This window comes from Leptodactylus fuscus, chromosome 3 (genome assembly GCF_031893055.1).
Source record: "Leptodactylus fuscus isolate aLepFus1 chromosome 3, aLepFus1.hap2, whole genome shotgun sequence".
Classification (NCBI taxonomy): domain Eukaryota; kingdom Metazoa; phylum Chordata; class Amphibia; order Anura; family Leptodactylidae; genus Leptodactylus; species Leptodactylus fuscus.
The window spans coordinates 218587608-218604560 of record NC_134267.1 but is presented as its reverse complement, the minus strand read 5'-3'; the positions used below and the strand labels follow the sequence as shown (position 1 = coordinate 218604560).

General features: G+C 43.9%; 1 protein-coding gene across 1 annotated transcript; it reads left to right on the top strand.

Annotated features, from left to right (window-relative positions):
- Positions 1-1838: 1838 nt before the first annotated feature.
- MATN3 (matrilin 3) lies at positions 1839-16310 on the top strand. The gene is made up of 6 exons (XM_075266810.1): positions 1839-2113; positions 7569-8138; positions 11192-11314; positions 12962-13084; positions 13377-13481; positions 16213-16310. The coding sequence occupies exons 1-6, from the start codon at positions 1873-1875 to the stop codon at positions 16260-16262; spliced, it is 1212 nt and encodes a 403-aa protein (XP_075122911.1). The 5' UTR covers positions 1839-1872; the 3' UTR covers positions 16263-16310.
- The last annotated feature ends 643 nt before the right edge of the window (positions 16311-16953 follow it).

The window sequence follows — 16953 nt, the reverse complement described above, 5'->3', positions numbered from 1 at the left end:
GTAAAATGCAGCAATGTGGGCTTTTTGCCTAAATGTGTTTTCCATTGCTCTATTATTGATGACCTACCCAACATCCGAGACCATCACTGCCAATAGAAGTGACAGCGATGCTCTGGTGTGCACTTCTTCCACTTCACAGGCCATGGCCTTTCTGCTGCTCAGTCCCATTCAAATAAATGGGGCTGAACCGCAGTACCAAATACAGCCACTATACAATGTACGGCGCTCTGCTCGGTAAGTAATTAAGAGTCTCTTCATGCAGATGGTGAGGGGTCAGATGTTAGACCCTCACTGATCTGAAGTGATGGCATATCCTAAAGATGGGACATTGATATTTTAATCCCAGCAATTCCTAAAAATCTGTCTAAATAAATCTGCTTTCTAATACAGTTTGTGTTTTACTTCCTTGTCGTGTGTTTGTAGTCTATGAATGCAGACGCTTGTAGTAGTAACCCTGTAACATCTGGAGAACCTCTCTAGTTGTTTGCTACACTGTATCAGTCTGGAGACCAGGCCCCTTTAGCTCACAGAGCATTGTCTAGACTGGATACAATTGTATCTGCCTCTCAGGTGAAAGCAGGACAAGCTATGTACACGGTTTTCCAGCTTTCACTGAGAGCACCTTTAAGGGGAACGCTGGCCATCATATATGGCTCCAGCCTATAAGTGGTAATACAGGTAGGAGACTTGGTGTAAGGACTAGAGATAAGTGAGTACTATTCGAAACTCCCGTTTGGAATAGCACGCACCCATAGGAATGAATGGACGCAGCCACACTGGAAGTTAAGCGGCCGACTGCCAGTAAAGTCTACGTGCCGGCTGCTTCCATTCATTCTTATGGGTGCGTGCTATTTAAAACGGCTGTTTCGAATTGTACTCGCTCATCTCTAGTAAGGACCCCTCACTGTTTGCAGGGAACATGTGGCCCCTTCATTACTAAACACAGTGCCATGCATTAGGTAGTGGCTGTATCGAGTACTACACATACAGTAGTGTGCAAAAGTTGTCGGTAGTTTTCAGGGGGGAAATGCAATTAAGAATGCTTTCAGAACTTGAATGATTAATAGTTTATTTTTGCCAGTTAACATAATGAAGAAAAGAGAAATGGAAATCCCTTCAATATTTGGTGTGACCTTTGCCTTCCATCACTACTTCTTGGTACTTGCAGGAAATTTTTGAAGGAACTCGGCAGGGAGGTTGTTCCCGCCATCTTGGAGAACTAAGTGCAGATCTTCTGTGGGTGTAGGCTTGCTCCAATCTTTCAGTCTCCTCATGGAATCCCAAAAAGACTGAATGATGAGATCAGGGCTCTGCGGGGGCCGGATCATCACTTCCAGGACTCCTCCTCCAAAGAGCAAAGGTCACACCAAATATTGATGGAATTTACATTTCTCTTTTCTTCATTCACGTAAACTATTAACCCTTCTATTTCTGAAAACAATCTTACTGTGCAGAATTTTCCCCCACACCTGCCTAAACTTTTATACAGTACTATAGCTTTGTCCTATGGGGGGTGCTGTCAGTTGGTTCCTCTCGATCTAATATTGCTACTGTTTCCTAAGGATAGGAAATGAATCTTAAATGGAATATTCCTTTAATGTATATCAAAAGAGATCAGTGTACCCAGCACTTTGTGGGTGTCAACTTCTATATAGTTTTTTGGAAAACTGTTGATTCTGTGCATCTATAGAGTACAAGGTGGCAGGATACAGAGGTGCAGGCTGGGTTCTCTCGTGGTCATGAACTGAGAAGGAATGGGTGGGTGGGATTTCCAGCGGTCAGTGCTGGGTTACTAGACACCTGGCAGACATCTCCTCTGCAGACACTGTCTCCTTGTAGCAGTTTGCAGGCACACAACCTGTGCTTGTCAGCATGGATCCCTTATGGAGCAGGGCTGTGCTCTATACATTTGGCTTTTTGCTGGTGGGCGTTCATGGGACCCATTACAGGATGTACGGCTACCCCATTCACAGCAGCTACATCTTCCCTCCAATGGTTCATGGCAGCGCCGTCTTACCAGTGCCCAGACCTGGGATATTAGCCAGTCCTCCGCACACTGCAAATGTGCGCACCAAACCCGAGACCAGGACCCTTCAAGTGAACCGGCCAACAGGTAAGAACATCACTGACTCCCAATAATAGGGACAGTCATCTGTAGATTTAGTGATATTTGGAGAATTGATTTGCTTTGTATTAAAGTTGCAATTTTTGGACAATAATAGGTGAAACGTTTCGGCCATTGTATTTTTTTGGCAGAGGATTGGGTGAAAATTTTGCTCAGCTATATATAATATAAGATATATAAGTAATATATTTATATGTCATGTGTATATTTCACTTTTTTATGCATTTGGAATGAATATTATGTCAATGATGAGATCATTTGCCGAAGAACCCACCGTAACCACATGGACCCATGTATACCAGAATGACCAAAGGCAAAGAGGTCTGGGCAGAGGAAAACTATTCGTATTGAATAATACTTGACAAATCTTAAAGGGATATCACCATATTTATGGCAGATCTTAAAGGCTATCACCAGCTCAGAAATGGATGTCCTATCCACATGAATGGCCACTGCTCGATCCAGTTTCTGGCTGGATGCTGCTGACACATTTGATGGAGTGGGGGGGTCTCAGGTCCCCTGTTCTCCAGATAGGTGTATACCACCTGTTAGACATAAGGATATGTCTTAAATCTCTGAGGAAGTGCTGCTGATGTATAACTTATTACCAGTTTTTGTCCAGACTGTCCTTTCTGTATATGCATGGCCACCCCTCCATTTAGACTGTGGTGGCTATACGTGCTTATGCTTTAAGTTCCACCCTATATGAAGATCATGGACCCTTATGTCGAGAATGTCTAACTACATGTGATTCTACCTGCACATGCCATGTCCCGGGCAAAAAAATACTTGCAAATACTTGAAAACTCTCCCAAAATGTCCAGGAGATTCCCAGAAAAGGGACTGATCTCCAGATTTCCAGGAAGATCTCAAATACACCGGATACCTGACATCTGTTAGTCTTACTCGCCTCTCCCCATTCTTGCACTTCTCTCCACTCCCAGGCACCACCACACAAGAACACCGCTTGTGTCTGAACTCTACGTTGTTGCCTTGGAGCCAAGAGGACTGTGGAGAATGGGGTAAGGTAAGTATCTGTTCATGGTATGTTTGCAGATGGAGTCTGGTCTGGACTGGAGCCTGTATGCCCGGGGCAGGTCTTACCTGTGGTTTGCATTAAGTGCTGGTCTAGTTTCTATAGGAAGGGAGGGCAGGTGGATTCTGGTAAGGGATTTGTAGAAAGGATGTCTGTTCTGGGGTCTTTGAGGTGTACTGGAGGGATCCATTATGTATTGTTTGCTGTAAACTGAGGGCATGTCCTATACAAATGGGAGGGGCAAAATGAAAAAAGAAAATGCTGCAGGTTACACTTGCCGCCTTTGGTTCACCTTATTGGTTTCCCATGTCTAGGATAGGGCTTGGTGGTAAGAGCCTCTTAATAAGTCAGGACCATCTTATTCCTACTTGCCAACTCTTCTGGAACAACAAGGAACCTCTTGGAAAAACAAGTGCGGGCAAAGATCGGGACCTGCTTTCCTCCAGACTCTCCTTTCTGTATATGGACGGCCCCTCCATGGCTGTTCGTGTTTATGCATTTTAGTATAGCTTTAATTCACCGCCAATAGCTCCCTGGTAAAACAAGTGATCTCCCGGTGTCCGAGAAGAGTGGGCAAATTTCCCCAAGCAGCAGAAAGCTCCTGGGTTATATTCTTATATTCTCTTTATGTGCAGGTCGTGTAACAAACAATGGGCTTGACCAGCATATTACATGAGTACATCATAAAAAGGGGCAAGATGTGCCTGAAAAGGATGTGTGACCTTCCAACAATTTTTATTTTTTTTCAACGCCCTTCGCATGATGGGTGTGCAAAAAGTTGGAAAGTAGGATCTTACTACAGCACAAGGAAGATTAAGAATGATTTAAGAAACAAGGCGCCATATTTGTCACCATTAAAACTGGCCTTGTTGCTAACAGCAATCACTTAGCACAGCTTTCATCTCTTAAAGGGGTCGTGCAGAATTAGAAACAATGGCCAATTTCTTCTTCCCAGGAAGTGGCCTTGTGTCCATTGGCCACATGGCAAGGTTAAAACTTAATCTCATTATTGGGACTGGGCTGCAGCATGGCCATGTGACCAATGGACGTGATGTCACTTCCTGAGAAGACAATATCGGCCATGTTTCTAATGAAAGCTGCACTGTGATTGGTTGCCAAAATCCCCATAGATTATGCTTGCCGTATTGAGTTCAAACCCATGGAGTTGTCTTTTTGACAGCCATTTTTAGCTAGAAAGATTCCCCTACTTCCTTTTTTTAGGGAAAAATTGGATATCACACAGTTCTCACTGGCAACATATGTAACTCCAGAAAGGGGAGGGCTCCAGAAGCAGTTTACACTCAATTCGAACCCAGGACTCCAGCGCTGCAAGGCTGCAGTGCTAATCACTGAGCCACGGTGTTGCCCCTATGTTATGCATTTTTTATGTGTTTTTTTTAGAATTTGACTGATCTTCCATGTATATGAAATGTATGAAGAATTTGGGAGGAATAGATTTCAGCTGAATACTACAGTACAGCTACTGAAAATGCATGGCTACCTTTAGGACTCTTAGTTGGAAGCCCAGTTCTGTAAGAGTACATACTATGGCGGGGTGGCTGCCAATGATCGCAACATAATACTGTAGGCCAGTTGTGGCTGCCATGCCATGACATTCTTAAAGGTTTTTTTTGCTTCCTATAATTTCTTGTGTTCTGCCCCTTGGATGCCAAGTAATTGTCTGTAATCTATGGGGGAACCAGTTTTCCTACTAAAATCAATAAGTTGCCCATGTAATGCTTAAATGTTCTTGCTCCTCTAGACAACTTCTTTGCAATGTTGTTAACCAAAGTATGAGTTGTGACCCCCTGGGGGCTCAAGTAAAGACCTCCAGGGGTTATGAGACATATAAACACATGACCCTCCATCAGCGGCCCTATCAGGACCTCAGCAAAGGGTTGTAGATTTCACAGCGCCTGCCATGATGTCAAGTCTCACCCATCTGTGATAGTAAGAACCAATTAAAAGAAGTTGTTCCTGCCAGTGCTAACCATGACAGGTGCCCCCATATGATCGCCTTCCTCCTCACTCCCTTACATAGAAGCCACCATAATGGTACTGACTGCGTAAAGTGGAAGTGCACTGGTAAGAAGTTACTGTCACATTTACTGTTTATGCTCCTAGAGCTGTCCTTGGATAGGACAGGAGAAGAAGAATACTGGAGGATATGAGAACAAGAGACAAGAAAATACAGGCAGAAGACAGGAGGACAGAAGAGAGAGAGAATACTGGAGAACAGGGCAGAAGATGGGAAGGCATGAGAATAGAGACATAATACAGGAGAATAGAAACAGAAGACATGAGAATAGAGACATAATACAGGAGAATAGAGAGAGAAGACAGGAGAATAGAGACAGAAGACAGGAGAATAGAGACAGAAGACAGGAGAATAGAGACAGAAGACAGGAGAATAGAGACATAATACAGGAGAATAGAGACAGAAGACAGGAGCAGAGGGGTAGAAGATTGGAGAATAGAGGCAGAAGATAGGAGAATAGAAGCAGAAGATAGGAAGAATTGAGAATAGAGACATAATACGGAAGAACAGGGACAGAATACAAGAGAATAGAGACAGAAAACGGGAACAGAGGCAAAATATAGGAGAAGAGGGGTAGAAGACAGGAGAATAGAGGCAGAAGAGAGGAGGACATGAGAATAGAGATATAAGACAGGAGAACAGGGGCAGAAGACAGGGGGATAGAGGCAGAAGACAGAAGAATAGGGGCAGACAATAAGAGCACAGGAGACAGAAGACAGGAGGACAGGAAAATAGAGGCTAAATCTATGTTTGCACGGTTTTCTTCCGGGTGCTCTGGTTTCTTCCCACACTCCAAAGGCATACTGATAGGGAATGTAGCCCTATATGGGACAGCGACTGACAATGTCTGTATAGTGCTGCGGAATATGATGGTGCTTTATAAGTAAGCTAAATAAATAATAATAAAAAAAAAAATATATTAGATATCCAGTACTATTTCTCAGTCTACATGCAGGTTAGTATATATTCGCCATATGTGCAATGATCGTGAGCTTACTGTCGGGATACTTGGTAAAAAGAAGAAGTACAAGTAAATGAGAATGTATCTAATGCCTGAGCAAACAGAGACAGTACAGCTCCAGTATAGCCAAGTTTCCTTCACAGGGCAAATGTTTACATAGAGCTCAGGAGGCAAACAGTCCTGATTGATGGCGGGGCGGCGAGGAACACCATGTGGATAATGCAGCTCCCAGAGGTCCTTCCAATGTGCACCTTATGTGGAGGCACAGGAGCACTGCCGGCCAGCTTCATGAACCTGTCCCCAGCCCCGGCTCCAGCTACGTATGAGTGACAGTGATCTCCCAACATTATCTAATGCTCTGAATCTGCGGTTTTGTGGCCATTCCCTTATGCTTTTATCAATACATTAGTGTAAAGTTTAGAAGGGTCTGGTGGGGCACCTGCCCCTGGGCCAGTGAGCACAAACAAGCCACACTGGTGTTTATAGGACTATATACACAGTAAGTAAGCGGCAGCACTCGAACAGCACTGGGGGCATCCCCAATGCTGCGAGAGAAATTTCCAGCGTCGTCTCCATCTTCTTCAGGCCACAAGAAAATGGCCGCTTACTTACTGTGTAAGCGCCCATTTTTCTTGTGGCCGCAGGCGTGCGCAGTCGGCTCTGTCCGAGGCCTAGAAGTTTGACCGCTAGCGCCGGAAGAACATACAGGAAGAGGCCGAGCAAAATGCACTAAAAAGTGTCCAGAAATAGGGACATGGATGGGAGAAGTCATAAAATGTGTCAAGTTTATTGATGATGTCAAAATAAAGCTGTCAAGTGCCCTAAAGAGGAAGAACGTTCCCTTTGCATTAAATTTATCATATACAATACTGTGCAAAGTTCAAGCAGGTGTGGAAAAATTCTGCAAAGTAAGGGCCCCTTCACACGGCGTAAGCGCACCGCTCATTTAGACACATATACACCTGTCCGAGCGCGGCGCTTCAAAACAGAGCCCATTGATTGCAATGGGAAGCGCGAGTATATGCGCTGTATATGAGTATATACACACGCTTCCCATTGAAATCAATGGTCTCTGTTTTGAAGCGCCGCGCTCGGACACATCTATATGTGTCTAAAGGAGCGGCGTGCTTACGCCATGTAAAGGGGCCCTAAGAATGTTTTCAGAAATAGAAGGGTTAATAGTTATGAAGTGTAAATCCCATCAATATTTGGTCTGACCTTTGCCCTTTGCCTATCATCTGTTCTTCTTGGTACACCAGTTTTTGAAGGAACTCGTTTATTACCATGGTGATACATTTGGCGCACTTTTCGCACGTCTGATAGAACTTTAGGACTATATCATTAGGACTAAATCTGTCTATAAAAGTGTCTCCATCTGACATGCATTTGTGGACTTCTATCCCTACAGACAATGCCTGCAAGAGTCGGCCCATGGATTTGGTGTTCATCATCGACAGTTCCCGCAGTGTCCGTCCTCAGGAGTTTGAGAAAGTCAAGATCTTCCTTTCCGACATGATAGATACTCTGGATATCGGTGAACGCGGAACTCGTGTAGCTGTGGTAAACTACGCCAGCACGGTGAAGACCGAATTCTTCTTGAAGACTTACTTTGATAAAGCTGCAATGAAGAAAGCCATCTCCTTGATCAATCCTCTGTCCACTGGCACCATGACTGGACTAGCTATACAGACAGCCCTGGATGAAGCCTTCACTGTGGAATCAGGAGCTCGCCCTGTCACCTTCAAGATACCTAAAGTAGCAATCATTGTGACAGACGGCAGGCCCCAAGATAGGGTCCAAGACGTAGCTGCGCAGGCACGGGCCTCTGGTATAGAGATCTACGCGGTGGGAGTAGATAGGGCAGATATGCAGTCTCTGAAGCTGATGGCCAGCGAACCCTTGGATGATCATGTCTTCTACGTGGAAACCTATGGAGTCATTGAAAAGCTCACCTCAAAGTTTAAGGAGTCACTTTGTGGTAAGTTATCTTTCCTGCTTTGGTTCTTTGCATGGAAGACAGTTTGGAGGGGAAGCTATGTCTAAGTTAAAGGGATTTTCTGGTCCCAAATGGATTTTTCATGCTGATGATGTATCCACAAGAAGGCAATCTTGGGAAATCCATATTGGTACAGAGAGGTGGAAGCAATGAAGCACGTCAGATATATAGATATGTATAACAATCCCTATTGACGACGACCACCCAACATTGTTGTCTTCTCGAGGGATTGTTTTCTCAAAGAATGGCTAGTATGGAACACTAAAAATCCATCACAGAAAATCTGGTCTGGGTAAGGAGGAGGTCTTCTCAAAGTCTTTCAAAAATGTAAGTGTTAATAGTTTATTTTTGTCCATTAACACAATGAAGTGAATGAAGAAAAAATAAATCTAAAACCCATTAATATTTGGTGTGACCTTTGCCCTTTGCCTTCCATCAGTTCTTCTCCGTACTTACAGACAGTCTTTGAAGGAACTTGGCAGGGAGGTTGTTCGCCCGCCATCTTGGAGAACTAAGCACAGATCTTCTGTGGATGTAGGCTTGCTCCAATCCTTCTGTCTCTTCATGTCATCCCAGACAGACTGGATGATATTGAGATCAGGGCTCTGCGGGGGCAATATCATCACTTCCAGGACTTCTGATCTAAAGGGCAAAGATCACACCAAATATTGATGGGATATATTTATCTTTTTCTTAATTTATTTCATTTTGTTAATTGACAAAAATAAACTATTAACCCTTCTATTTCTGAAAGCATTTTTACTTTGCAGCATTTTTTCTATACCTACCTAAAACATTGGGATAGTCTAGATCCTGGAACAGTAATGGGGTCTACAACAGTGCCAATCAAGTCAAACACTATCTCCTCCTTGTCTTGTCTACACCCACTTCACCATATATACAGTATGATGCAGGTGGGAGTAGACGAGGGGTAGGTAGTGTTTGACCTGATCGGCGCAGATGTAGACCCCATTACTGTTCTAGGACCTAGACTATCCCAGTACTAGTTAGTTTTTTTTTGTTCTATGTAGATTGTGAGTCCCATATAGGGATCACAATTTACATTTTTTTTTCTTATCAGTAAGTCTTTGTAGAATGGGAGGAAATCCACGCAAACACGGGGAGAACATACAAACTCCTTGCAGATGGTGTTCCTGGTGGGATTCGAAGCCAGGATTCCTGGGCTGCAAGGCTGCAGTGCTAACCACTGAGCCACCGTGTTGCCCCCTCCCAGTACTAGTCTCAGCACAGATTAGATGTTTAATATACACAGTCCAGTCATATTAATGTGACCACCGCCTACTTTTGACGTGAATGTAAATAACCAGTCGCAGAAGGCTCGTGTCATCAGCCATCTGGGTGCACTCATCATTATGGAAGGCACGATGGATCAATACAAGTATGCATCTATCCTTGCGGACCATGTTCACCCCTACATGCGAAATGTTGTTCCTCAGGATGATGGCATCTACCAGCAGGACAATGCAACGTGTCATAAAGCTCACAGTGTACGTGCGTGGGTCGAGGAGCACCAGGATGAGTTTACCGTACTCTCTTGGGCAGCAGATTCCCCGGACTTGAACCCACAACAGCACTACATTCTTGTGTACAGCCCATGCTTTGAGTGTTTTTCCCATCATAAAAGGGAAACTTGATCCTTTTCTTACCTCCTCAACATCTGCTGTTGGGCTACATACACATTAGATGGTCAGTCAAACCAGCAAAATTGCATGGTCTGCTTCTACGATATATATCAGCCATTTTTTTGAAACTTAATAATAGTAGTAATATCAGCAACCACTTCCATTTTATCTGGGTGTATCCATACTTATGGCCCACTCTGGGTGTATCCATACTTATGGCCCACTCTGGGTGTATCCATATTTATGGCCCATGCTGGGTATATCCATACTTATGGCCCACTCTGGGTATGTCCATACTTATGGCCCACTCTGGGTGTATCCATACTTATGGCCCACCCTGGGTGTATCCATACTTATGGCCCACTCTGGGTATATCCATATTTATGGCCCACTCTGGGTGTATCCATACTTATGGCCCACTCTGGGTATATCCATATTTATGGCCCACTCTGGGTGTATCCATACTTATGGCTCACTCTGGGTGTATCCATACTTATGGCCCACCCTGGGTGTATCCATACTTATGGTCCACCCTGCGTGTATCCACACTTATGGCCCACCCTGGGTATATACATACTTATGGCCCACTCGGTGTGTATCCATTCTTATGGCCCACTCTGGGTGTATCCATACTTATGGCCCACCCTGGGTGTATCCATACTTATGGCCCACTCTGGGTATATCCATATTTATGGCCCACTCTGGGTGTATCCATACTTATGGCCCACTCTGGGTATATCCATATTTATGGCCCACTCTGGGTGTATCCATACTTATGGCTCACTCTGGGTGTATCCATACTTATGGCCCACCCTGGGTGTATCCATACTTATGGTCCACCCTGCGTGTATCCACACTTATGGCCCACCCTGGGTATATACATACTTATGGCCCACTCGGTGTGTATCCATACTTATGGCCCACTCTGGGTGTATCCATACTTATGGCCCACCCTGGGTGTATCCATACTTATGGCCCACTCTGGGTGTATCCATACTTATGGCCCATCCTGTGTGTATCCATACTTATGGCCCACTCTGGGTATATCTATACTTATGGCCCATCCTGCGTGTATCCATACTTATGGCCCATCCTGCGTGTATCCATACTTATGGCCCACCCTGTATAATTGGTATTATATAAATAAGCAGATGGATAGTTTGTCACATATTTACTTTTATAGGAATTCAATCATGGGCTTTTTAATTAATTAGAGGAACTTTGCTGTGTCTGTCTGACCATGTCTGTCAACCATTTCTGACAGAATTGGAGTCAGAGTTGTGCAGTGAAAAAACAGAGGAGTCAGAGTGAGTGGATTGGTTTTCCGTCTCCAAAGTCCCACATCCAACAGACACAGATATACTGAACTCTTCCATATTTCATGTTCTTTAGGGATTGATTTTTGTGCTCCGGGAAGACACGATTGTGAACATATCTGTGCGGCCACCGCTACTTCCTATCAGTGCAAGTGTCGTGACGGCTACATATTGAACCCAGACAAGAAGACTTGCTCACGTAAGGATCATGCTTTGTCTACATGAATTTCATTCTAGGGAAGTTTTCCCACTTTGAGGTTGGGGCCCAATGTTGCAAAAAACGCAGCATTTTACATTACCTGTAAAGTGGATGGGATTCGGGCTAATCCCATCCACTCATTGCAGAAATAAAATTTGCAGCAGAAATGCGGAAGTTTAAAAAAACGTTGCGTTTTTGTAAATCGCAGCATGCCAATTATACCTATGGAAACTCTGGCGTTTTCCATATAGGTATAATAGAAGCAGAAAATCCTCAGAGGAAAACTCTACCGCCATTCTGTAAAAAAAACAAAAACAAAATGGGTTTCCACCGTCTTTTCAGACCCCCGAGTATAATGATCGGCGGCCCGGGAGAGGTAAGAAACATAAAAACACTGTTACTTACCTCTCCACGATCCGGGCAGGCCTGAGGCCTAGTTGTCTGACGTCTCTGACGTCACATGAACCCGGCCTGTGTCCCGAGTCATCTGACATCCGACGTCATTAAAGAAGGACGACAGTGGAGGCCGACAGCGGAGACGCCGGGGGACAGGTAAGCAACAGTGGTTTTTTATGTTTTTATTCCCCCGGGTCTCCGATTACTATATTCTGGGGTCTGAAAAGACCGCAGAGTATAATAATCGTTTATGGGTGTCCACAGTGGGACATTATACTGTGTGCAGGGGCCACTATGGGGTACAATACTGTGTGCAGGGGCCACTAAGGGACATAATACTGTGTGCAGGGGCCACTATGGGACATTATACTGTGTGCAGGGGACACTAAGGGACATAATACTGTGTACAGGGGCCACTATGGGACATAATACTGTGTGCAGGGGCCACTAAGGGACATAATACTGTGTGCAGGGGCCACTATGAGACATTATACTGTGTGCAGGGGACACTAAGGGACATAATACTGTGTGCAGGGGCCACTGAAGGACATAATACTGTGTGCAGGGGCCACTATGGGGCATAATAGTGTGTGCAAGGGCCACTAAGGGACATAATACTGTGTGCAGGGGCCACTATGGGGCATAATAGTGTGTGCAAGGGCCACTAAGGGACATAATACTGTGTGCAGGGGCCACTATGGGGCATAATAGTGTGTGCAGGGGCCACTAAGGGACATAATACTGTGTGCATTGGCCACTGAGGGACATAATAGAGCACATAGGAATGCAGAGGAGGGGGTCGGTCGAAGTCTTCGGCGTCGGTCGGGGGGGGGGGGAGATGTCAAAAGTTTGCCACAGGGCCCCGCCATTCCTAGTTACGACACTGCCTGGCACTGTGTGAATTGAACCTGAGCTTTTATAGCAAAGCAAGGGATGGAGCTGTCTCCAATATTGATAATCTACACTAAGGACAGGCCTTCAATATCAGGTCTTGAGGGACCCGGTCCCTTGATATTTAGTTTTGTGCTGCGAAACCGTTTTAATTGGCAGCGGAGGGATACCAGGTGTGAACCTAGCGTAAAACATACACTACTTGTGGTGTGGGGACCCAACCACAAAAACTTCATAGCTCTTCTTCCTGTAACTGTGACTTGGAAGGAGTTGGATTTCTGGGGTTAAATGGCATTAGCTATGAATGTTCAGGTTTCGACATCCGATACATGTTTACATGATTCTGTCTCTTTGTGACAGGTATTGATGTATGTGCACTAGGAAGACATGACTGTGAACATATCTGCGTGGCATACGCTACGTCTTATCAATGCAAGTGTCGTGACGGCTACTCACTCAACCCAGACAAGAAGACCTGCTCACGTAAGACTCCGGCTCTTCAATGTATTTCATAAGCACTAAGAAGGACGCTAAGATGTAGGACCTCCATGTTCTGATCATCAAGTCCCTGTCTATGTCATAACATAATATTTTACATGGTGTTCGCTTCTCATTGAACACATCTTCTTACATATATCCTGGTTTCTTGAAGGGGTTTTCCTGGGACTTTCTGCGCTTTGTTTATTGATGACCTATCCTTAGATCAATGCAGGCCTGACACCCAGGACCCCAATGTCATTGACCATATTAATGTTGTATTGTTCTGTTGTTACAGAGGAGGCCAGACGTCTTGTTCAGATAGAAGATCCCTGCAAATGTGAAAGTCTGGTCGCCTTTCAAGGCAAAGTCAACACTTACATTGAGTCTTTGACTACAAAACATATCCTTTATAAGGCGCATGAGAGCTGTTCTTCAAAGAAAATGAGTACAGATGATAAGAAAAGTCCAGGTATACAACCCATCACTGATAGATATAGAGATTTCACATGAACAGGTACAATCTGTTCCAGGAGGCCACTCGTTTAGCTAGGTCTGTGACCTTTATGTTCTAGGGATTGGTGGAGGTCGGAAAGGCCTTGGGAAAGTTTATGCTCAGGCATAGGAAATATTAAAAAAATCAAAAAAACTTGATAGTCTTCAGTAGTTGATACCTTTTTAATGGCTAACTCATAATGATGACAGATTACAACGTTTTGGACCTCTAGGCTCCTTTCTCAAGTAAATTTAAAAACCATTTCTGAAGGATGAATATTTATGTACAACAGGACACATAGGAATAGAATTCTAGGAGGAAGGGGGGGAAGAGGGTTATTAGTAATTGATAGAAACAATGTAAGAACAATGTAAACAATTCCAGGTTCTTATCAGTTCTCATGGTCTCAGGTCAGTGATTTCTGTAAGATGCCATGAAACCACGTGAAAATTTTGGTTTTAAGAGGGACTTTTAAATCAAAGAAAGAGCGACGGATTTATGAGTATAAACTTATGACCCTGCTTCAAACACTGGAGAAGGGGCTAAATCTGTCACATGGTTTTATGGCATCTTACAGAAATCACTGACCTGAGACCCTGAGAACTGATATGTTCTTACATTATTTCTACCAATTACTAATAACCCTCTTTCCCCCTCCCTCCTAGAGTTCTATCCCTATGTGTCCTTTTGTACATAAATATGCATCCTTCAGAAATGGTTTTTAAAGGGGCTCTATCAGCAAAATCATGCTAATAGAGCCCCACATATGCGTGAATAGCCTTTAAAAAGACTATTCAGGCACCGTAAATCTTATATTAACCCCCGGTCCCGTTTTTAAAATAAAAGGATAAAAACATATATGCAAAACTTACTTGAACGTGCTCCCTGGGCGGGGGAGCACGGTGCGACGTCATCTTCGGGCACACCTGACTCTTCTGTCTTCTTGTAGTTACACCCTCTGGTTCCGTGTCTTCTTCCGGCTTCTTCTCGTGAAATCCCGTGCCTGTGTAGTAGCGCTTCCCTCCAAATCGCTACTGCGCAGGCTCAGTCCCCGTAGACGTATGCGACAGTACTGCGCATGCGCAGTACAATCGCGAACTGCCATTAAGTGAAATGGCAAGTGAGCCTGCGCAGTAGCGATTCGGAGGAAGCGCTACTACGCAGGCGCGGTATTTCACAAGAAGAAGCCGGAAGAAGACACGGAGAAGAGGGCGTTACTCCAAGGAGACAGAAGAGGCAGGCGTGCCCGAAGATGACGTCGCACCGTGCACCCCCGCCCAGGGAGCACGTTCAAGTAAGTTTTGCATATATGTTTTTATCCTTTTATTTAAAAACGGGACCGGGGGTTAATATAAGATTTACGGTGCCTGAATAGCCTTTTTAAAGGCTATTCACGCATATGTGGGGCTCTATTAGCATGATTTTGCTGATAGAGCCCCTTTAAAATTACTTGAGAAAGGAGCCGAGAGTTCCGAAATGTTGTAATTTGTCATCATTATTAGTTAGCCATTAAAAAGGTATCAACTACTGAAGACTATCAAGTTTTTTTTGTTTTTTTTTATATTTCCTACCCACTGGCTAACACGGTACAAGAACAAGCGATCATCCAATTTACCCCTTTCCCACTTCTATGACCTTTTACAAAGAGTTAATTTTGTTGGGAAAGCTATAGACTGCCAGACAATTGTAGAATTACATGGTGACCATACAAATGAGCCCACTAAAACTGGAGATGCTTCTACAGGGCTACATTCTATGTTCTGGCTCATAAAGGGGGTCCCAGTGGGGTCCCTATTCAATGATGTCTATATGTTTTAAAGAGTAAATAAACTTGTATTTCATTTTTTATCAGTCTTTATTGCAGGTGAAGGCAACACACCGACCAATATACTTTATTAAAAAAAAAATGCTTTAAGCATTACTCCTGTCTCTTCTTCTTATCTGAATGATTTCATTCTGTACACAAGCAGTGTCAGTTTACAAAGAAGTCTATGGATAGGAGAGGGAAGAGGAGAAGGTGAGGTAGAGATATGAGGCCGGCTACAACATTTCTGTCAGGGGCAGGCTGGCTAGAAATTCCTGATAACCCAGTTGTGTTGTGAAAGAGAACTGTCTCTCTATAGTGCAGATCACCCTCTGTTTCGGGGATCTCTTCTTCCTCCTCCCACCTCTCCATAGACGTCTATTGTATAGATTTGATCAGTGGCAAAAGGGGATAAATAAATAAAGTAACAAGTACTTTTCTATAATAAAGTATATTGCAAATTTTATTACCTTCATCCGCTCTATATATCTATGGAAAAAAAAAAAGTTTTGGTACACTTTAGTAGAGAATATGAAGATCGGTTAAAACTCCTGGATACTAATTCTTAATATGTAACAGGGCTCTCCATCTACATTGTGTCAGGTATATTAGTCATGCCTTTGGGACCCTTAGGCACCAGGTCCCAATGCAACTACTGTCTCTGCACCCTCCATAGCTACTCCCCTGGTTGTGGAAAGGGTGCTGAAGTAGTCATGGGGATAAATGTGATAGGATAGAAGGGGGCCCACTCTGCTTGCTCACATAGGGCCCCTTCCTCTATATATACAGTTCTGTACATGGCCCTGTGTATATTCTCCCTTAACCTCAGTGCACTAGATGAGCTTACAAAAAAATTACAAGTCTATGAAGGAAGAAGAAACTGAAGGAGAAAACTGAATGGACTCTCCGTTATGTGCAATAATATAGGCTTTGTGCTGTGCGTCCTCTATGTCGCTGAATTATTATACGTTATTATATGCTGGTACAATTGATAGGAATGAAAAGAAGATACTTGTCCTGTATAGAAGGTATTCAAGGTTATTTATAGGCCATATAGTTGGTTGGAATCAGAGAATATAATCTATAGCCATACATAGCCAATTGCTTAAAGTGAAGGTCAACCTTTTATCATCTGTGAAGACTTTAGGTTCAGCATTCGATGCAGATTCATTTCCTAATAAGTTGTTGTAGAGGCCATAGCTCCATTTTTCAGATACAGTGCTCCAAATTCCCTGTTAAATGATAAAATTCAGTCTGTCTGCAGTCACCACTAGGGGGTGATGATGAGCTTACTGCAGACAGTGTTATTACTTTAATGTATAAATGTATGCAGTAAAGTAATAAGATGCCCCTAGTGGTGGTTGCAGGCAGCCTGATGATGAACAATTGAAAAGGGTTTGCCTATAAAGACAACGTATTCCTTTCCACCACAGATACTGAGAATGAAGACCCCTTGTAAACCTATGTGAAGGAAACAGCAATTGTGCGTGCTCATAGTCCATTCACCTCTATGGGATTGGTGGAGAGTAGTGTTGAGCGAGTAGTATTCGATCGAATACCTTGCCGGCATAGGAA